The 15,485-nt window shown below is 37.9% G+C and overlaps 1 protein-coding gene across 1 annotated transcript in view; it reads right to left on the bottom strand.

Moving 5' to 3' along the window:
• The window catches only part of OSBPL10 (oxysterol binding protein like 10), a 121,503-nt gene that overhangs the window by 40,508 nt on the left and 65,510 nt on the right, over positions 1-15,485 (bottom strand). The window contains exons 5-6 of the mRNA XM_026064207.1: positions 13,659-13,869; positions 5,145-5,299 (exon numbers count right to left, since the gene is read on the bottom strand). Of these exons, the coding sequence (XP_025919992.1) occupies positions 5,145-5,299; positions 13,659-13,869 (366 nt within the window). The remainder of the gene's footprint in view (positions 1-5,144; positions 5,300-13,658; positions 13,870-15,485) is intronic.

The following is a 15,485-nucleotide window of genomic DNA, read 5'->3' on the forward strand; positions in this document are numbered from 1 at the left end:
AAAGCTAGAGACGGGAAAGCTAGAGACGGGAAAGCTAGAGACGGGAAAGCTAGAGACGGGAAAGCTAGAGACGGGAAAGCTAGAGACGGGAAAGCAGGGAGGCTGCACAGATACTGGATCCACAGCATAGCAGGAATTGGCTGCCCCGGCATTTTAAGGAATAAAGTCAGCTGGAAGAGAGCTACATCCCAGCTGTAGCTACAGCATGATTTTTTTTTGTTAAAACAAGAGAAAATTATTCCTTCCCTCTCATGATCCCCATAAGAGCCTGTTTCCCATCTGTACGTGTGGCTGCCAGGGGAAACCTTTGGCTTGCAGCCGTATTTTGTCTCCTCAAAGGGGGATTCTGACACCCCAACGGACAGTTCAGAGAACCCGAACAGCAGCTCACACGTGGAAATGCTTCATGATTTTATCCTACTTAAGCACAAACCTTTATTACACCTGAATTTACTACGAGCCTTGATATTTTAAAAATAATTAATTTCAGAATTTCTTAAAGGGGAATCCAAAAGTTTAAACCATTATGCCAGGGAGCAGGTTACTGTTTATTGCAGACTGAACACGGAGCAAGTTCACGTCACAGCTCTAGACGGAGTGCCCTCTGGCATGTCTTATGCCAGATTTGCCCTGTTCTGCTTTAAGAGAAAAACCCTAAAAAGCAAGACCTTGAAATTATATTATAATTTAAGCTAAAAATGGTCAAACTGGTTTAACCAGAAGATGCACAAAACTGTTCTAAGTCAACCCACATCTAATGAAGAATAGCTCTACCTATCTCAACTCTTATCTCCCTTCCACCTGATGTTTCAGGTAGACAAAATAAAAACCATCCAAAAGTGGAGTTGTGCTAAAACTTGGAGATTTATAAAAACTAAAAGTAAAAAAAAAAAAGAAGGATACAGGCACTTGACCAGGCATTTCACTGTCAATGGTATTTACTTCAGTGAATAAAGCAGGCTTTAAGCAGGTCCTACACCATGACCCTAAAAGGAAATTCTCATCTTGGAAAAACAACAATAACATCAAGAAAGAAGCTAAAATAGGTGAGCAAACATGCAGGAAAATCACTTCTGCCACAAAATTTTATATATTTTCTGAGCTAGTTTAAGAAATATCTCAAATATCATCCCTACATTTGGGAGAAAGAAGCACTCTAAAAACAAAAGCAAGTAAATGCTGTCACATTATCTAAAATAAGACTCTTTAGATGCTACATTATTTCACCAGAGAAGAAATTTTGCATTCCTGGAACACTGACAGTGACAGACCAGAAGAAATGGCTTTCACTTTAGTTACACATGGCATCCAAACTCAACTCCAAAACTTATTATACCCCTCAAGAATGTTTAAGCACTAACAGAAAATTGCATCAAATGAGCCTTGCTATTCCAGAGGAGAATTATAAAGATCCAGGCTTTCTTCATAAACATATAAAACACGGCAGAGAACAAGTCGTTGGTTGCTAATGACACTGCTTAATGCCGCGCGGCAAAGAGGCTTCACGCTGTGCTGAGAATTAATGCAACTGTCACTAAACACGTTCAGCAACCTGGCCATGTTGCCAGGAAACTGCTGCCAGTGGCAGCCTGCTCCAAGCGAAGGATTCCTCAGCAGCTCCCCCCAACACAACACACACCTCGGCTTTGGCTTGCTTTAAATCACTACTGCTCCATGTAGCTAAATAGCACATAACACCTTTCACAACAGCATTTTAAAAAAATAAATTTACCTTCTGCTTTATCTTTGCAATAGATATTTTAATTGATAATTTGATGCAGATATTCAGATTCTAATAATACAGTAAATCTCCATGTTGTTTGGGAAAAACAAAAAACTCAATCTTTTCTTGGTAAGTAACTTTCTATGATATAAGCCGCTGAGTCAGTTGTTCCTCACGGCCAGCAATTCAAGGGCTTTTTCTATTTTAGGCTACAGGTCAATTCACATTTTGTTTAGTTGGTACATCTAATATATTATGTTGAATGTTAGCCAAAAAGCTCTCTCCTGTTCCTTTGGGCTATAGCTTCTAAGAGACACAGGGTGTATCATAAGACGTACAGAATTCTTTAATAAAAATCCAGGCACAGTCAAAGAGGAAACTCAATATAATTTTGATTTCCGGTGAAAGAGGAACCAGAACTTTTGTCTCACGACATCTGCAGAAGTAAGGATCCCTTGTTTCGGCAGGTATATTTTGAAAGCTTAGCCCAATTAATAGATTAGCAACTTTTTCAGAAACAAGGACTATCACTGGAGAGTCTTTGGGCTTTTTAGCAGAAGCAAATCATCAAGAGAAGTCTCATTTGAATAGCACTTGTTAATTCCTCTTTTCTTCCACATCTAAATGCAACTAGCTAATAAATAAAAAGCCATCATAGCCTGCAACACCAAAAACATGTCAACAATGTCTCATTCTTCACTAATGCCACCACAGTTATTGACAAGGATGTATCTGGATTAGGAAGCAATTAGTGTGCAATGATTTGCAGTTGCTTTTATATCTAATTTCACAACTAAACATACTAAGTAAATAGTACAGTCAGTGTTTTATACCTTTGAATAAAACTGGCTCCTTAGAGCCAATCCTAGGCTCCTCCCTCAGATACAGAACAGGCCAGAATATATTTTGAAAATATGTTGAAATCCTGCACACAGAATTTTAAAGAGTGTTAACTAAAATATTTTTGATAACTTTAAAAAAGTCAGACACCATCTCCAAGGTGACTATCTGGCTCAGACAGCATCTTTGGCAGGGAAGCAGTTATGCTTCTCAAAAAGATTTCCCTCATCTGCAAAGTCTGTTCTTTTCCCACTCTCCTTCCTCTAGTCACAACAGCCCTAAGCTCCCGTTTCCTATTTCACGCATTGCCCAGCTTAGACTATTGGGCAGAACCTGCAGCTCTCTAGGGAAACTTCATCTCCTCTCACAGACAAAGATCTGACCACAGCAACAGAGAAAGGTGTCACCTCTATAACAGGGTAAGAAAACTTGCTAGAGCTGAAGTTGAACACGAAAAACACAAAAGCTCCAACTTACATTAGATGCAGCTGTCCAYCTCCTCCACAGTTCAGGCTGTTGTGCTTCAGCCTTCCAATGGGGCATTAATATCTTGATCAAAATGACCAAACTGAAAATATATCTAGGGTCAGCTACATTTAAAAGAGCACTTCGATTTGTGAGCCAACAGTATCAATGTCAGACAACATGATGCACACAGGGACTCTGGAAGGAATGTAACTGGGGAAAGAGCTTCCCGGAGAACCTGAATGAATCCTGATTCAGGCCATCTTCTGGGGGAAAAAAAMCAAACCCCTATTTCCTGTTTAATCAGTTGTACTACCATAACCAAAATGACAGGCTCAGTTTCAGCTGCTTCTGTTTGCTCCACCAATCCAACATCCAGCTACTACTTCTACCAAAAGCCTGTATCTTCACCCAAGCTTTTTGTAACTTAAAAAATCTTATCCCTTCTCTTTTACTTTTTTAAGGGTTAGTGCCCCTGGGGCACCAAAGACAGGCTGCTGTTTTCAGGAAGATGGCCCACCGAGCATTGAGAACTCTGTACTGCAAACTGTGTTTTGCTCCCTCATATCCGTCACCTCCAGGGTACTCCCCCCTCAGTAAAATAGGAGTTCCACAAGCAAAGCAGTACCTCAAGCCACGCACACAATTCAGTATCTTATGCTAGCAAGACAGGAGGAGGAGACCAGATTTTTCCTTTTAAACTGACATTTTGTAATTCAAAACAAATCATAAATGGCTCAAATCAACTGCAAAATGATACTGAGACCAATTAAATCAGCTGCTGCTCTTTACCGTCTTGCTGCAAAGCCCATGCTTCCACAACATATTTGGTTGTACCAGGTGGTCAAGAAATACCTAAAAAAAATCTAATGAAACAAGATGCAGTTTATCAAAGAGTAATGACAACTCTCGCAGCAATATTCTTAACTATCCTTTTGTCTTAAAAACACACTAAGAACTGCAGATGGCTTACCTGAACAACAAATTACACAACTTCTAACAGAAAGCAAATTTAGATAGTTTAAACATTGAGATTAATGGACACAATGAGCAACAGAACTGGAAAATACTTTCTAAAGGCAGAACCAGAAAAAACTAAAGTAACAAGTAATATAAAAATAAATCTGGTTTAGCCCAGAATTTTTTGAACTGTATTTGAACTCAAGATAGTGTGAAAGAACTGGAAAAAACAAATGGCTTTACTTACGTCCCCAGCCATTATACACACTGTTAAAGGGAATACATTTTATTTTAAGCCTTTTCAATTGCCAAAGAGCATTCACATGTAGAAAACTGTTTCTTCAGTGCTCTCAAAACTTCCTTCTGGTCCTCCAGGTCTCATTCACTCCAGGTGCCCAACAATCTGCAGGGTCTCAGAGTAAAGGGTTTTCCTGGAGAACGGCATTGATAAATGAAGCAGAGGGTGAAAGCTAGCAAAATTTGCCATGGTGAGAGACTTTCAGTGCCTCAAATGCCTAATACAGAGCTGCGTCAACCCTTTGCAGCGGCTCTCTCCAGAACTGCCCTTTAGCAAGTGAATGCCACAAAAGCACAAATCAGCAGGCTGATGCAGGATAACACAGACAACTTTTGCCCATAATCCCTTAACAGGAGAAGGTGTCAGAAAACACTACAGAATTTTTCAGCTTGGAGAATAGTCAGCTGTACCTGGAGAAGCCCAAGAGCAAACAGCAACATGGAACCAAGACCAAGTAGCAAGCAAATCCAGTGGTCCTAGTGTCTTCTGTTTCAAACCAGCTCAAAAAACAAACAGCTTTTTCTGTCACCAGAAGATAGGAACATATACTGACAGTCTGTTATTTCTTTTACAACCAGAAAAGAGACTGTACACTTGCCACAGTCCTCTGTCTCTGTCCAAAGGAGCTCAGAGATGCAAAAGCACAGAGCAATACATAAACATTTCTCTAGTTTTCAGAGTGCACTTCTGTATAAAGCCTAGTATTTTAACAACTATTTCAGAAAGCAGGGTATCATAAAGCAAAAAGTACAGCAAGTAATTAATAAAAGCATCCACCATCACACATGGTTTGCATCTAATCAGTGTGGCAAGTCTCAGATACAACAGAATTGGCCTACAGAGACCTAGCACGCTTACCTCAGTATTTGGCTGGAGTGTCTGTCCATCTTGGGCTGCCGATGGTACTATTGCCCACGTAATGTTCGCACTAGCAGATGATAAGGAGCTGAGGGCACCATTTTTCAGTTGCTCTGTGGAATGAGACTTGGGGCCAGGCCATCCCAGGATACCTTCTAAAGCAGAAAACAAGTGTAAACTTACAAAAGTTACAGATTTTTTTTCCAATCCTATCATCATTCTGCTAATATAAATGAACTGTTACATGTTCTCTGCTTCCATGCACAGTTTTACTTCAGTAACAAAAATACTCTAGCATCTTATATACCAATTTATCTGTGATATATATTTTTAAACAGACAATCAATTAAGCAATAACATTTTGAAATGCTATTCCTACCACCAGATATAACTATACAGAAAGAATATAGAAACTGGCACACCTTGGTAATTAAAGCCAACAAGTGTTTTCTATTCTGTATTTTAACAGTTATGAAGTCATCCAAGTAAACATTCTTGAATCTAATATGGTGCAGAGGTTTGCCGCATCTCATAAGTATGGATCAGTACAGAAAAGTGACTAGTCATCTATCTGTTGCACCAGACCCCAGCCCAGGGACCAGGTCTAATAATTCACCACCTTTCCCTCCATTTCTTCTATCCGAAATCAGAGTTTTAAGCTTAGTAGCTGTATTTCATTTCCATCCGTACTATTAAGAGCTCTTTCTAGATTAAGTGTTAAAATGCTTCTCCTGTCCCAAGACACACAGTTTAGAAGAGGTCTCATCAGAAAGATGTATATTTAATGTATTAAATATGCATCCAACAGAACTAGACATCAGAAGAACCCTGACTTCTGGGGGCACCTGGACTGCAGCACAGGCCAGTCTTTAAGGATGACAGTACAGAAAGATCGGTTAGGCGAGAGGGGTTACATGATCATTCCCCCCCTCACTGCTCTAAAACACATCATCTAGATTAAAATCCATAGCCCTCAGCATAAGGCTTAAATTTCTGCTATTAATTACATAGTGTTATAAAATGAAGAGTTACAGATAACAAAATTGCAGCTCCTGAATCACTACCATAATAAGCATATGAAAATATGATTAGTGCCATAGGGAGGATCTCTCTCTCTCTCTCTCGTCACTGCCAACTTTTTAAGATAATCCAAATTGACGGAAAGTACATTACAGAATACGTAATTTCACCTCTCCATACCACCAGGTGTTACCAGAGATGACCTACTAAATAAAGTCAATGGTTTGATCTGGTGAGGTAATGTTTTGTACATTTCTTAACATTCATGTTTTTGAAAATGGAATATGAATCCTGTAGCTGAACTTTTACTAAATTCAAAGAAAAAATAATCACAGAACATTCCTCTCATCATCTCATGGCACTAAGTTATCCCCTAAATCACAGTTTTCAAAGATCAGACAAGTTAACACGTATTAAAAAAAAGTTGTTTTAATACATATTTCACACAATTACTCAAATTTCCCAATGACAGAGGAAAAGTATCTCTGTAGCTCTGCTGTCAGGCTTCTACCGTGACATACTGCAAAGGCTTTTGTGCTTCAATGACTTTGAGGACTACGCCAGAAGATGTTTTAAATCCGGGTTGAGTTATGTGAGTCATGCTGGAGAAAACATATCAACATATCAACGTTTGATTGGCCCTACACTTCAGTCCCACACATCAGCAAGCCAACCTCTGTCCCCATTCCAGAAATGGGATTAAAGCAACACATAAATGGTATTCGTATACATGGCAAGGAATGGAGAGCACAATGATTGCAGTCAATGTCTTTTATGCTTGCACTTCAGCCCTTGAACAATTTGCCACTAGGAACAAGGGATAACCCCAACTCCCTCAAAACAAGCTCTGCTTCAGAGAATAACCCTGAAGATTATTCTGGCAGATCCACAAAGTACTGTCCATCCACATGAGAGGAAGGAAGCATACCTTCAGCGTTGAAGGATAAAACTGAATTAGAAAAGTTCAAATAAAGATGATTCCTTGGAGGGAATCATAAGGCTGTAAACTGGTAAACTTTAAAAAAATAAAATAAAATAAAAAATCTTGTGAAGTTAATTAGTACAGATTACAGAGGGGGGAAAAAAAAAAGCAAGAGGTTAAAATAAACTTGTTTCATTTTTGGACAGCCACAAAGAGTTTTATGGAGTGTATCTGTGCTTCTCATTCTTCATTACTTAGCAGTAACTAATCTTAATTTATTGTTCTGCTCCTCCCTGTCAAACAGCTGAATATTGGATTATTATTGCTATTTTCCAGTTACAGAGAAGCTAAAAAAATAAAAAAACTTAAGCAACTTCTCTTTATGCAAGTCTGAAAATAAGTCATCCAAGTCACTCCCTTAGGCCATCTATTTTCTCTCTCCAAAATAATACATTTGGCCTTCACCCTACAGAATTAGTTTTTTTAATTAATATATTTTTAGAGCCTCGTTTCTGTAAATAAACACAAGAGAAAGCCACTACTTGAATAAATGCCTCATTTCAGAAGAAATTTATTGAAGACGCAAACATTTACATATTTTTTAAAATCACTATAGCAGTTTTCTTCAGTACAAACAAATCTCGTAAGGGCAGAAAAAAACATTTGCTTCATCCTTCTCCCAACATTTTAAACTCTTACAGAAACAGACTCTATTAGAACTATGCAAGCATGTTTTCCCACCTGTCCCAAGAGCAATTGCTACCGTCACAAAACAATAAATCCTGTCAACTTAATCAATTTTTTAAAATTCTTTTTTACAAGTCTTAACAACACATTCTGTCCTAACCAACAATAACAGGATGCCATGAATCAAGGTCTAAAGAGTAAAGCATATCTGTTTCCCCAACATCTCTTCATACGAGAAAAATCATTTTGTAATATTATATTTGCTTGGAATCTGACTACAGACATATGCAGACTCCCAGCAAAACAGAAGTGAAATTCCTTTGGCATATTCCATCAAAGAGACAGTAAAAGATATTAGTCATACACCACAGAAACCTAAACAAATAAGAATATTAAAAGTCAGCTCTCCGAGTAAGTTAGAGAAATTCTGTGCCTGGTTTCAAAGTGCCATCGGGGAATCTCTGACAATCTTTAGTCTGCCAGTCTTGCTCTCAGATGTCAGCATGCTTGTATCATCCAGAAAGAGTTGCCATATATCTAATACAGCACCGTACTTCTCAGATAAAAGCAAAGCACTAAGAGAGAACTCATTAAAAATCATCACAAAAATCATATAAATCAAAATAGAATCTCTATATATAAAGTGAGAGGACCTGAAAACATGGGTCCTATTTTACTCAATTGTATATCCAAAGCATTCTCATCTGCACCAGCATAAATTACTCTTACCAGAAAATGGTATATTTCCTCAACCTATAAAGTAGTGTATGCATTTACAATGGAGGGAGATTTATTCACATAAGAGGAAACACAAATTGTCTGTATTCTGTATTTCAGGATCTTAATTTCAATTATATTGATGATGATTCCAAGACAACCAAACTAAGCAATTAATTGCTCTCTGTTCCTTATCAACCCAAAGTATTTTATTGGAATTTCCTCTCCTTCACCCAGACTAAGCCGCCATCAGGAAATAATTTCACCCAGACTTACGGCACTCTAAATAATCTTCTTTCACTAAGTCATTACTGTCCTTTTAAAGACTTCAAGAAAAAAATATTAAAAAAATAAACATATCATGGAAAAGAGAAAAAAGATTTATCTTCAGAGAGTCATGCAAGAAAAGGACAAAAATCACTGTCACTATTCTGTTTTTAAGCCAAAGTTTTGCTCTATCCTCAAACCGTTGTATTTGCTAATACTGCGCAGGCACTAGAGAATAATGTTATTTCCAGAAGAAAGAAAAACATAATGTATTTGTATATAAAAAGAACAGCGAACATATTTTAGTTATACCCAAGAGAAGCAAGTCCAGTGCTAACACATTTAAGGGAGACCTGAATGACCATGCAGAATTTAGTAAGTTGAACAGGTAAGCAAAAATTTGTTCTCCTCTCTCCTTTCCTCACCCTTTTCTGCTCCCTCTTATTATTTAATGGAAAGGGGGACTCCTCTCATTTTTCTCTCCTCCCACCATCTCAACTACAGAAGAATCCCTAGTTGTCATTTGTCACCAAGCTGAAAGCATGCAGGTTTTGTCTCCCCTGTCAATTTATTTCCTCAAAAACAAGGCACCTGAGAATCTGCTCAAAGTTCAAGTACACCCCCATGATTCCAGAATTATCGTCAGTCCATTTGCTGTCATGGGAGCCAAAATAAGAGGCATTTGCACGCTCCAGCATTTCCAAACTCCAGTAAATCCATAGGCGGGTTAGTTTTTTGTTTTAAAAAGAAATGTCTCAGAAAAAAAGAAAAGCTCTACTTTACAGTTCACAAAAGTGAGAAAGAAAAATGTATGAGGGGATTCCTCTCTGGGAGATGCTTTATTCATTAAACGAATGTCTAATGTGAAACATAAATTTAAAAAACTGATTTATCTGAATAGGCTGCTGACTATGAGACAGGATTCTATTTACCCAAAACGTAAAATAAAAAACAGCCTTAAAATACAACATAAGGTGAAAAAGTGACGTTAAAACAAGACCAGACACTCAAGTTTGCTGTGCTCTTAATCTGGGAGAAAGGGAAAGATTTTAAGCATAGCAGTCAATAGGTTCTAGAGAGATCCTTCTGTCCAAGGCTACACATTAGATAAAACAACATTGAAGTTTTAAAGTTTCAAGTGAAGATAAAAGTTTCTTCTCCACATTTTTAATAAAAAGGCACCTTTCTCCTGTCTGCACACTAAATGAACTCAAGCTTGTTGCAAAGCACTTAATGCCAAGTAGCAAATACTATAAATATATGTAAATGATGATTGTCCTTGGAGGGGGTGGGGGGAACCACATACACACAAAAACCAAAAGCCCACACACCTTGAAACTTTTCTTCCACCTACAAAAAGAACAAAAGCCCAAAGCCCAAACAAGCTTGAAGATAAACACAATCCTTCTTCCTTACCTCACACTGCAAAGTAAATGGTAACTAATACTTTTCAGACAACACAAATAATATCCTTCTCCAGTACATTTTTCAATGCAAGAAAGATGACAAAGAACTTAACCAGATATCAATGCATGTATCTTTAGTAAAGACACTAGAAATGAATTTGACACTATTATGACTCAAAAATAGAAACATAAGAGTAAATTCTTTGACAAGAGTTTGATTCACTGACTGTTCTTGTTGATGCAGTTCCAATAAATAAATAAATAAGCACTAGCAACAGAAAGAGGATCAAGCATCATTAAAAAATTTCCTTGAAGCTTTAGACTATCCTTCAGAACAAGACTGAAGGCTTCAGTTTAATCTTCACAACTGCCTGCAGTCTTGAGGTCTAAGACTGACAACTCATGAAACACATGGAAATGAGGAGCAAAAATCATGTCTTCCATAAATTATTTCACAACAAACAATGGCATGAAGAATTTAAGGCCAAGATCTCTACAATCCTAGAATCTGGAAGAGATTCGGTAAGGTTGAATGCCAAGCTGCTTTCCTTTCATTCACACTACTGAAAAACGAAACTAAAAAATGTTGTCTCCTTTCTCTTGATGTAATTTTTTTTCATTTTTAAAACAGTAAAAGTCAGTAAATAGGTTTCAAATAGTAAGCATTTAATAATAATCTTTCTGGTGTATTATACCTAAGCACTACATCGGATATTCTCAGTTACTTTAAGTCCTTGCTTTAGAAGCCTGAGMTAAGGTTACAAGGCCTACGGTGCACAGAGAAAAAGTTAGCATTCCTTGCGCCAATCAGCAATGACGACTTCAAAAAACACAAGCAGAGCAAACGTACCGGGAAACATGCATATCTGCTTTCCAGGCAGTTTTCTCTCTTTATGGCATAACAGCAAGAGCTTTTGATGGTATGTGAAAGTAAACTCAAGGGTAACTTCAGCTCAGCTAGCTGAACAGTTGATTACCTCTCATGTTCCACAAAAGCAGGATTGCCCTGCTTTGCTGACCAGTTTTGATGAACTGAGGGCTAGAGGCAAGAAAGCGAGCTGTCAGATTTCTATCTTCTCTGTCTATACAAAACCCTGGGGATCCTGCCCCTGCAATGCCCACTATCTTCCCACAGGAGTTATTCAACTAACATCGTGGACCCTACGCGGGAAGGTAATGAGACAGCACTGGAACAGCAGCACTCGGCTTTTGGTAATACATGCCACAGGGCCATCCCATCACACGTAGAAGATGGTGTTTTAGACTTCCCAGAGGAACGTATGGCTGTTAAACTAAGAGTCATTTTCACTTGACAGCTTCAAGAGGAGACAGTACGGGTCCTCCTTTGGTTGCATCTTCTCAGTCTGAAATTAAAAGAGTTTACCTGGAGGATACAGAATCAAAATTAAATATATTATCTTCCAGAATTAGATTTTGCTAGAGGATTACTTAAAAGCATTAGTCTGATTAGGTAAGAGTTTATGCAGCTTTGATGACTCAGAAACCTCTACCAACTGCAGAAATGTTAAGTCTATCAAAGTAGGCCTGAAAAAGATTAAGTGTGTAGGAAATCAGTAATCAAGACTTTTAGTCCAGGTTCTTTCAGGCAACTGTGTTGCATAACAAGGCCTAGGGAAAAAAATATTCATTTTGCAGACTCTTTCAGCCAGGGAAAGAAGAGACTAAATATTTCAGCAGCTTTTAGTTCCTCTCTCTCTTTTTTTTTTTCTTTTTTTTAAATTACATACAGAAGTGTAAGCACACGTACACACTGAAGAATTAACTGCTTGCATTCAGGTTCTCACAGTTACCAAGCCAGTGCTACAGAACTTTGATTCCTAAAGGAGTTCTTGAACAAATCTAAGGTCTTAGAGAGAAAAAAAACCAAACACTTAAATTTTGTTAAATTAAATACTTTATAAAAGCAGCTTTCAACTTATTTCCAAACATGGAATTCCCCTACAGCAGTTACTAATGTTATGCTTGCTTTTCTCTATTATTGTGCAAAGACTCCTCAAAAAATCATTATCTAGTCAAAAATACAGACACTAATTTAACAGAAAATTATTTGGACACACATACAAGGGCATGTACAACTCAGAGTCATCCATTGCTGACAGTTCAGTTAGATCACCCGGACATGAAAAACAGCCTCCAGTGACTTAGTAACTGGAAAATGACTTTTTTCTTTGAAAGATGTTTTTCATCTTTGTTCTAAACTGTTCTCTTCCAAAATGATATTAGGTCAAAGAATTCAAAAGAAATGTTCCTTATCATTACTATTCAGATGTGTGCAAGATTTTTTTTGCATTTTCTAGAGGAAAACCAAAATGCAGAAAATAAAAAATATTTTTTTTTTATGTTCATTTATGAACTATTTCAGAATCTAGATTAGGGAAAGTCCCAATACACCATAGTACAGGTGTCAGTTTTTACACTGGTTTTGCCAAGAACCCTTCTACTCACCTCTCCCCCCCTTTTTTTAATATATCATTTGCCTACTTCTCAGCTGATGCTCTCACATTTCTATTTTCCCCACAATGGAAATTCTTCAGAGGGTTTCCTAACCTGATGTCTCAGCAGCCCTTGAGGACATATCCTGCCCTGCAGTAAGTCTAAGTAAGGAAGCTTGTTTTTAAAGTGCCTACTTGAAACTGGATTTTGTTGCTATTGAAGCCCATACAGAAATGACAAAAAGCCATCCCAGATCCAGAATTCTGCTATTGCTGCTCCTCTTGTATCAAGTCCTGATCCTGCTCTTAGATTAAGCAGTGCAGTTTGTGTATAAGGAACCACTGATCACCCTTTCAGGAAAACAAAGGTCACACTTCCTATACACATACCCAGAATGGGGTGAATTAAAAAAAAAAAAAAAAAAGCACAACACATTACATAGGGACTCAGAGGGACGCAGATCTAAATGTAGAATCACTCTGTCTTTTTAGGTTCATAATAATCTGCTATAGATTTATTTTAAAAGCACCAGGGAGATCTCTTTCCAGATTTAAAGAAAACCACAGGCTGGAATGAATCTGCCTTAGTATTTTTCCATCTAGAAAATTATAAACATGATTTTCACTATCACAGTGCATAATATTAAATGTATTCTTAATCAAATAAATCACCATTGTAGTTTAAGTCTCTCTCTCTCAAAAAAAAAAAAAGATTCTGCACTATCATTGAGAATATAGGCTTTTCTCCCTGTTTTCCATCCTTCTGCCCCCCCCATTTTTTCCCTGCTTTCTTCAGAACCTGATTTCCCTGAAAAGACTTAAGCCAACCTCTTTTTCCTTCTCTTTTCTGATTTCAACAGATTTTGCAGCTTTTTTTAGGCTAAAACAAAAATGCCAATACTGGATGCTGTAGAAGCTTACATGCTGTTCACCCCAACCTGTCTCTTTGAGAAAGAGTTCAATTTGTCTACTTTGGGACCATAATTAAAACAAACAAAAAGCCTAAAGCACATAAAAAATACCCAAGAGAGCTTGTGCTCACCTGATGACAACATCCTATTATGGTGCTGACCCACTTGATGCATGCTCTGCTGTAGTAGAGTCAGGCATTCTCCAAGGCAGCTCAGGGTGGCAGCAGAGGTAGCTTTTAAAAGCAGCAAGTCCTGATCCAAGGCAGAAAGGGGCCCAGAACTTGGAAGAGCTTCAATGGCTTGTACAAGATTCTTCTGTTGTCCCTCTACTTGACTCATGATCTGTAAAGGTCCAAAAACACCTGCTGTCACATGAAATATCACTATGCAGCTGTTGAGTTCTTATGGGTTGATACAGTAGCTAAACTTAAAGAACTACCATAAATGAATATTAACATTCTGATCCAAATGTACCATATGCTTATCTACAAAACAGAAGGGCTTGAGACTAGCACAGGCCTGTAAAAATGTCAACACTATGTTAAAGAAAACAATCTCTTAAAATAAGTTCATAATAGGGTTAATTGTGTCACTTACACTTTCTAGAAGTCTTCCTAAGGGAAGATTTGAACATTCCACCTCCTTCCACATTATTAAGTTAGGGTTAGATTTTCTTTCCTTAGTGTGTGATCTGAGACACCAGAGGAACCTAAGCTGTTCTCCTGCCTTCTTTCCTTTATGAACTATTTAATCACAGTCTAAGAAAGGGCATTTTACAGTTTACAGACATTATCATAGGATGCAACTTAGAGTACTTATTTACTATCAGATATGAATACCAGCTGTCAGGGAGAAAGTTAATCTGTTTCTAGATTTGGACCATCAAGAGGAAGTTGAAATGCATGCTTGCACAGCAGATGAAATAACAATGTTATTTGAGTAGGCTGTTCTTTAAACAAATTGGCGAGCTTCCGGAATCCTTCCTACAGCTGAAAGAGATTTAAAATCTCTCTCTCTCCATTTTTACAGCCTGTAGAAAATTATACATGCACAAGACAAGTCTCCTCTTCCATTTACCTTTCTTGAAGACCAGAAGCCACCTTCACCTACCACACTGCATTTGTGAGTGTCTTTCAAATACACCATAATCATACCCACTTGGGCCACAACTCARATTAATTCAGGATTATGTTTTTCTTTAAGGCATTGAGATCCTAACAGTCTTTGTCTAAAGAGCCAGAGTTTATATACCTAATCTCAGAGGGATAATTTGAGAATTATGTTATCCTGCTGGACATCCTCAGATGGTATTGATTTACTCCTTACAAGTTTGTCATGGTATCTGATCAGTGTACAACACACACACACACACTATGGGCACACAATTTGTGCCCCCCTCCCCCAGATTTGAAGCATTTGTTCAATTAGAGTGTAGACTACAACATCTAAATAATAACCTTGGTTAAGCCATTCAGAGCTCTCTCCAAYGACTCAGCATCAAATCTCTCCCCTTCTTCACTACTGGTCATCAACTTGGCGAGACATGCCACAGACGATATACTATCAGGTAGACAACTCCATTCACAGGGACTTTCCCCTGCAGATGTAAGATCTATCAGTAAAAGCCTGAGGCTCAATTAACTGTGGAAGCTCTCCCATTTATCCATATTGAATAACAGTTATAGGTTGCAATGTGCTAAACTGTCTTACTTCCCCTAAAAACCTAATTTTCAAATCTTTCTACTTTCAGTACAACTACAGGCTTATGATCCTGAAAGGCAGATGAAATAAAAATAACCTACCAACCCTCTGCCAGATTGACACAACAGGAGAAATTTCTTTGCTATTTCCAGAAGCTCTCAGACTTGCAGCACTCTAAAAACCATAACTTCCTAGGTCAGAAGTAAAGAAAGGTAGGACAGTCAAGTGCCAGTCACTCCTCCCAAACTCCAACCAAT

This window comes from Apteryx rowi, unplaced genomic scaffold (genome assembly GCF_003343035.1).
Source record: "Apteryx rowi isolate R43461 unplaced genomic scaffold, aptRow1 scaffold_210, whole genome shotgun sequence".
Classification (NCBI taxonomy): domain Eukaryota; kingdom Metazoa; phylum Chordata; class Aves; order Apterygiformes; family Apterygidae; genus Apteryx; species Apteryx rowi.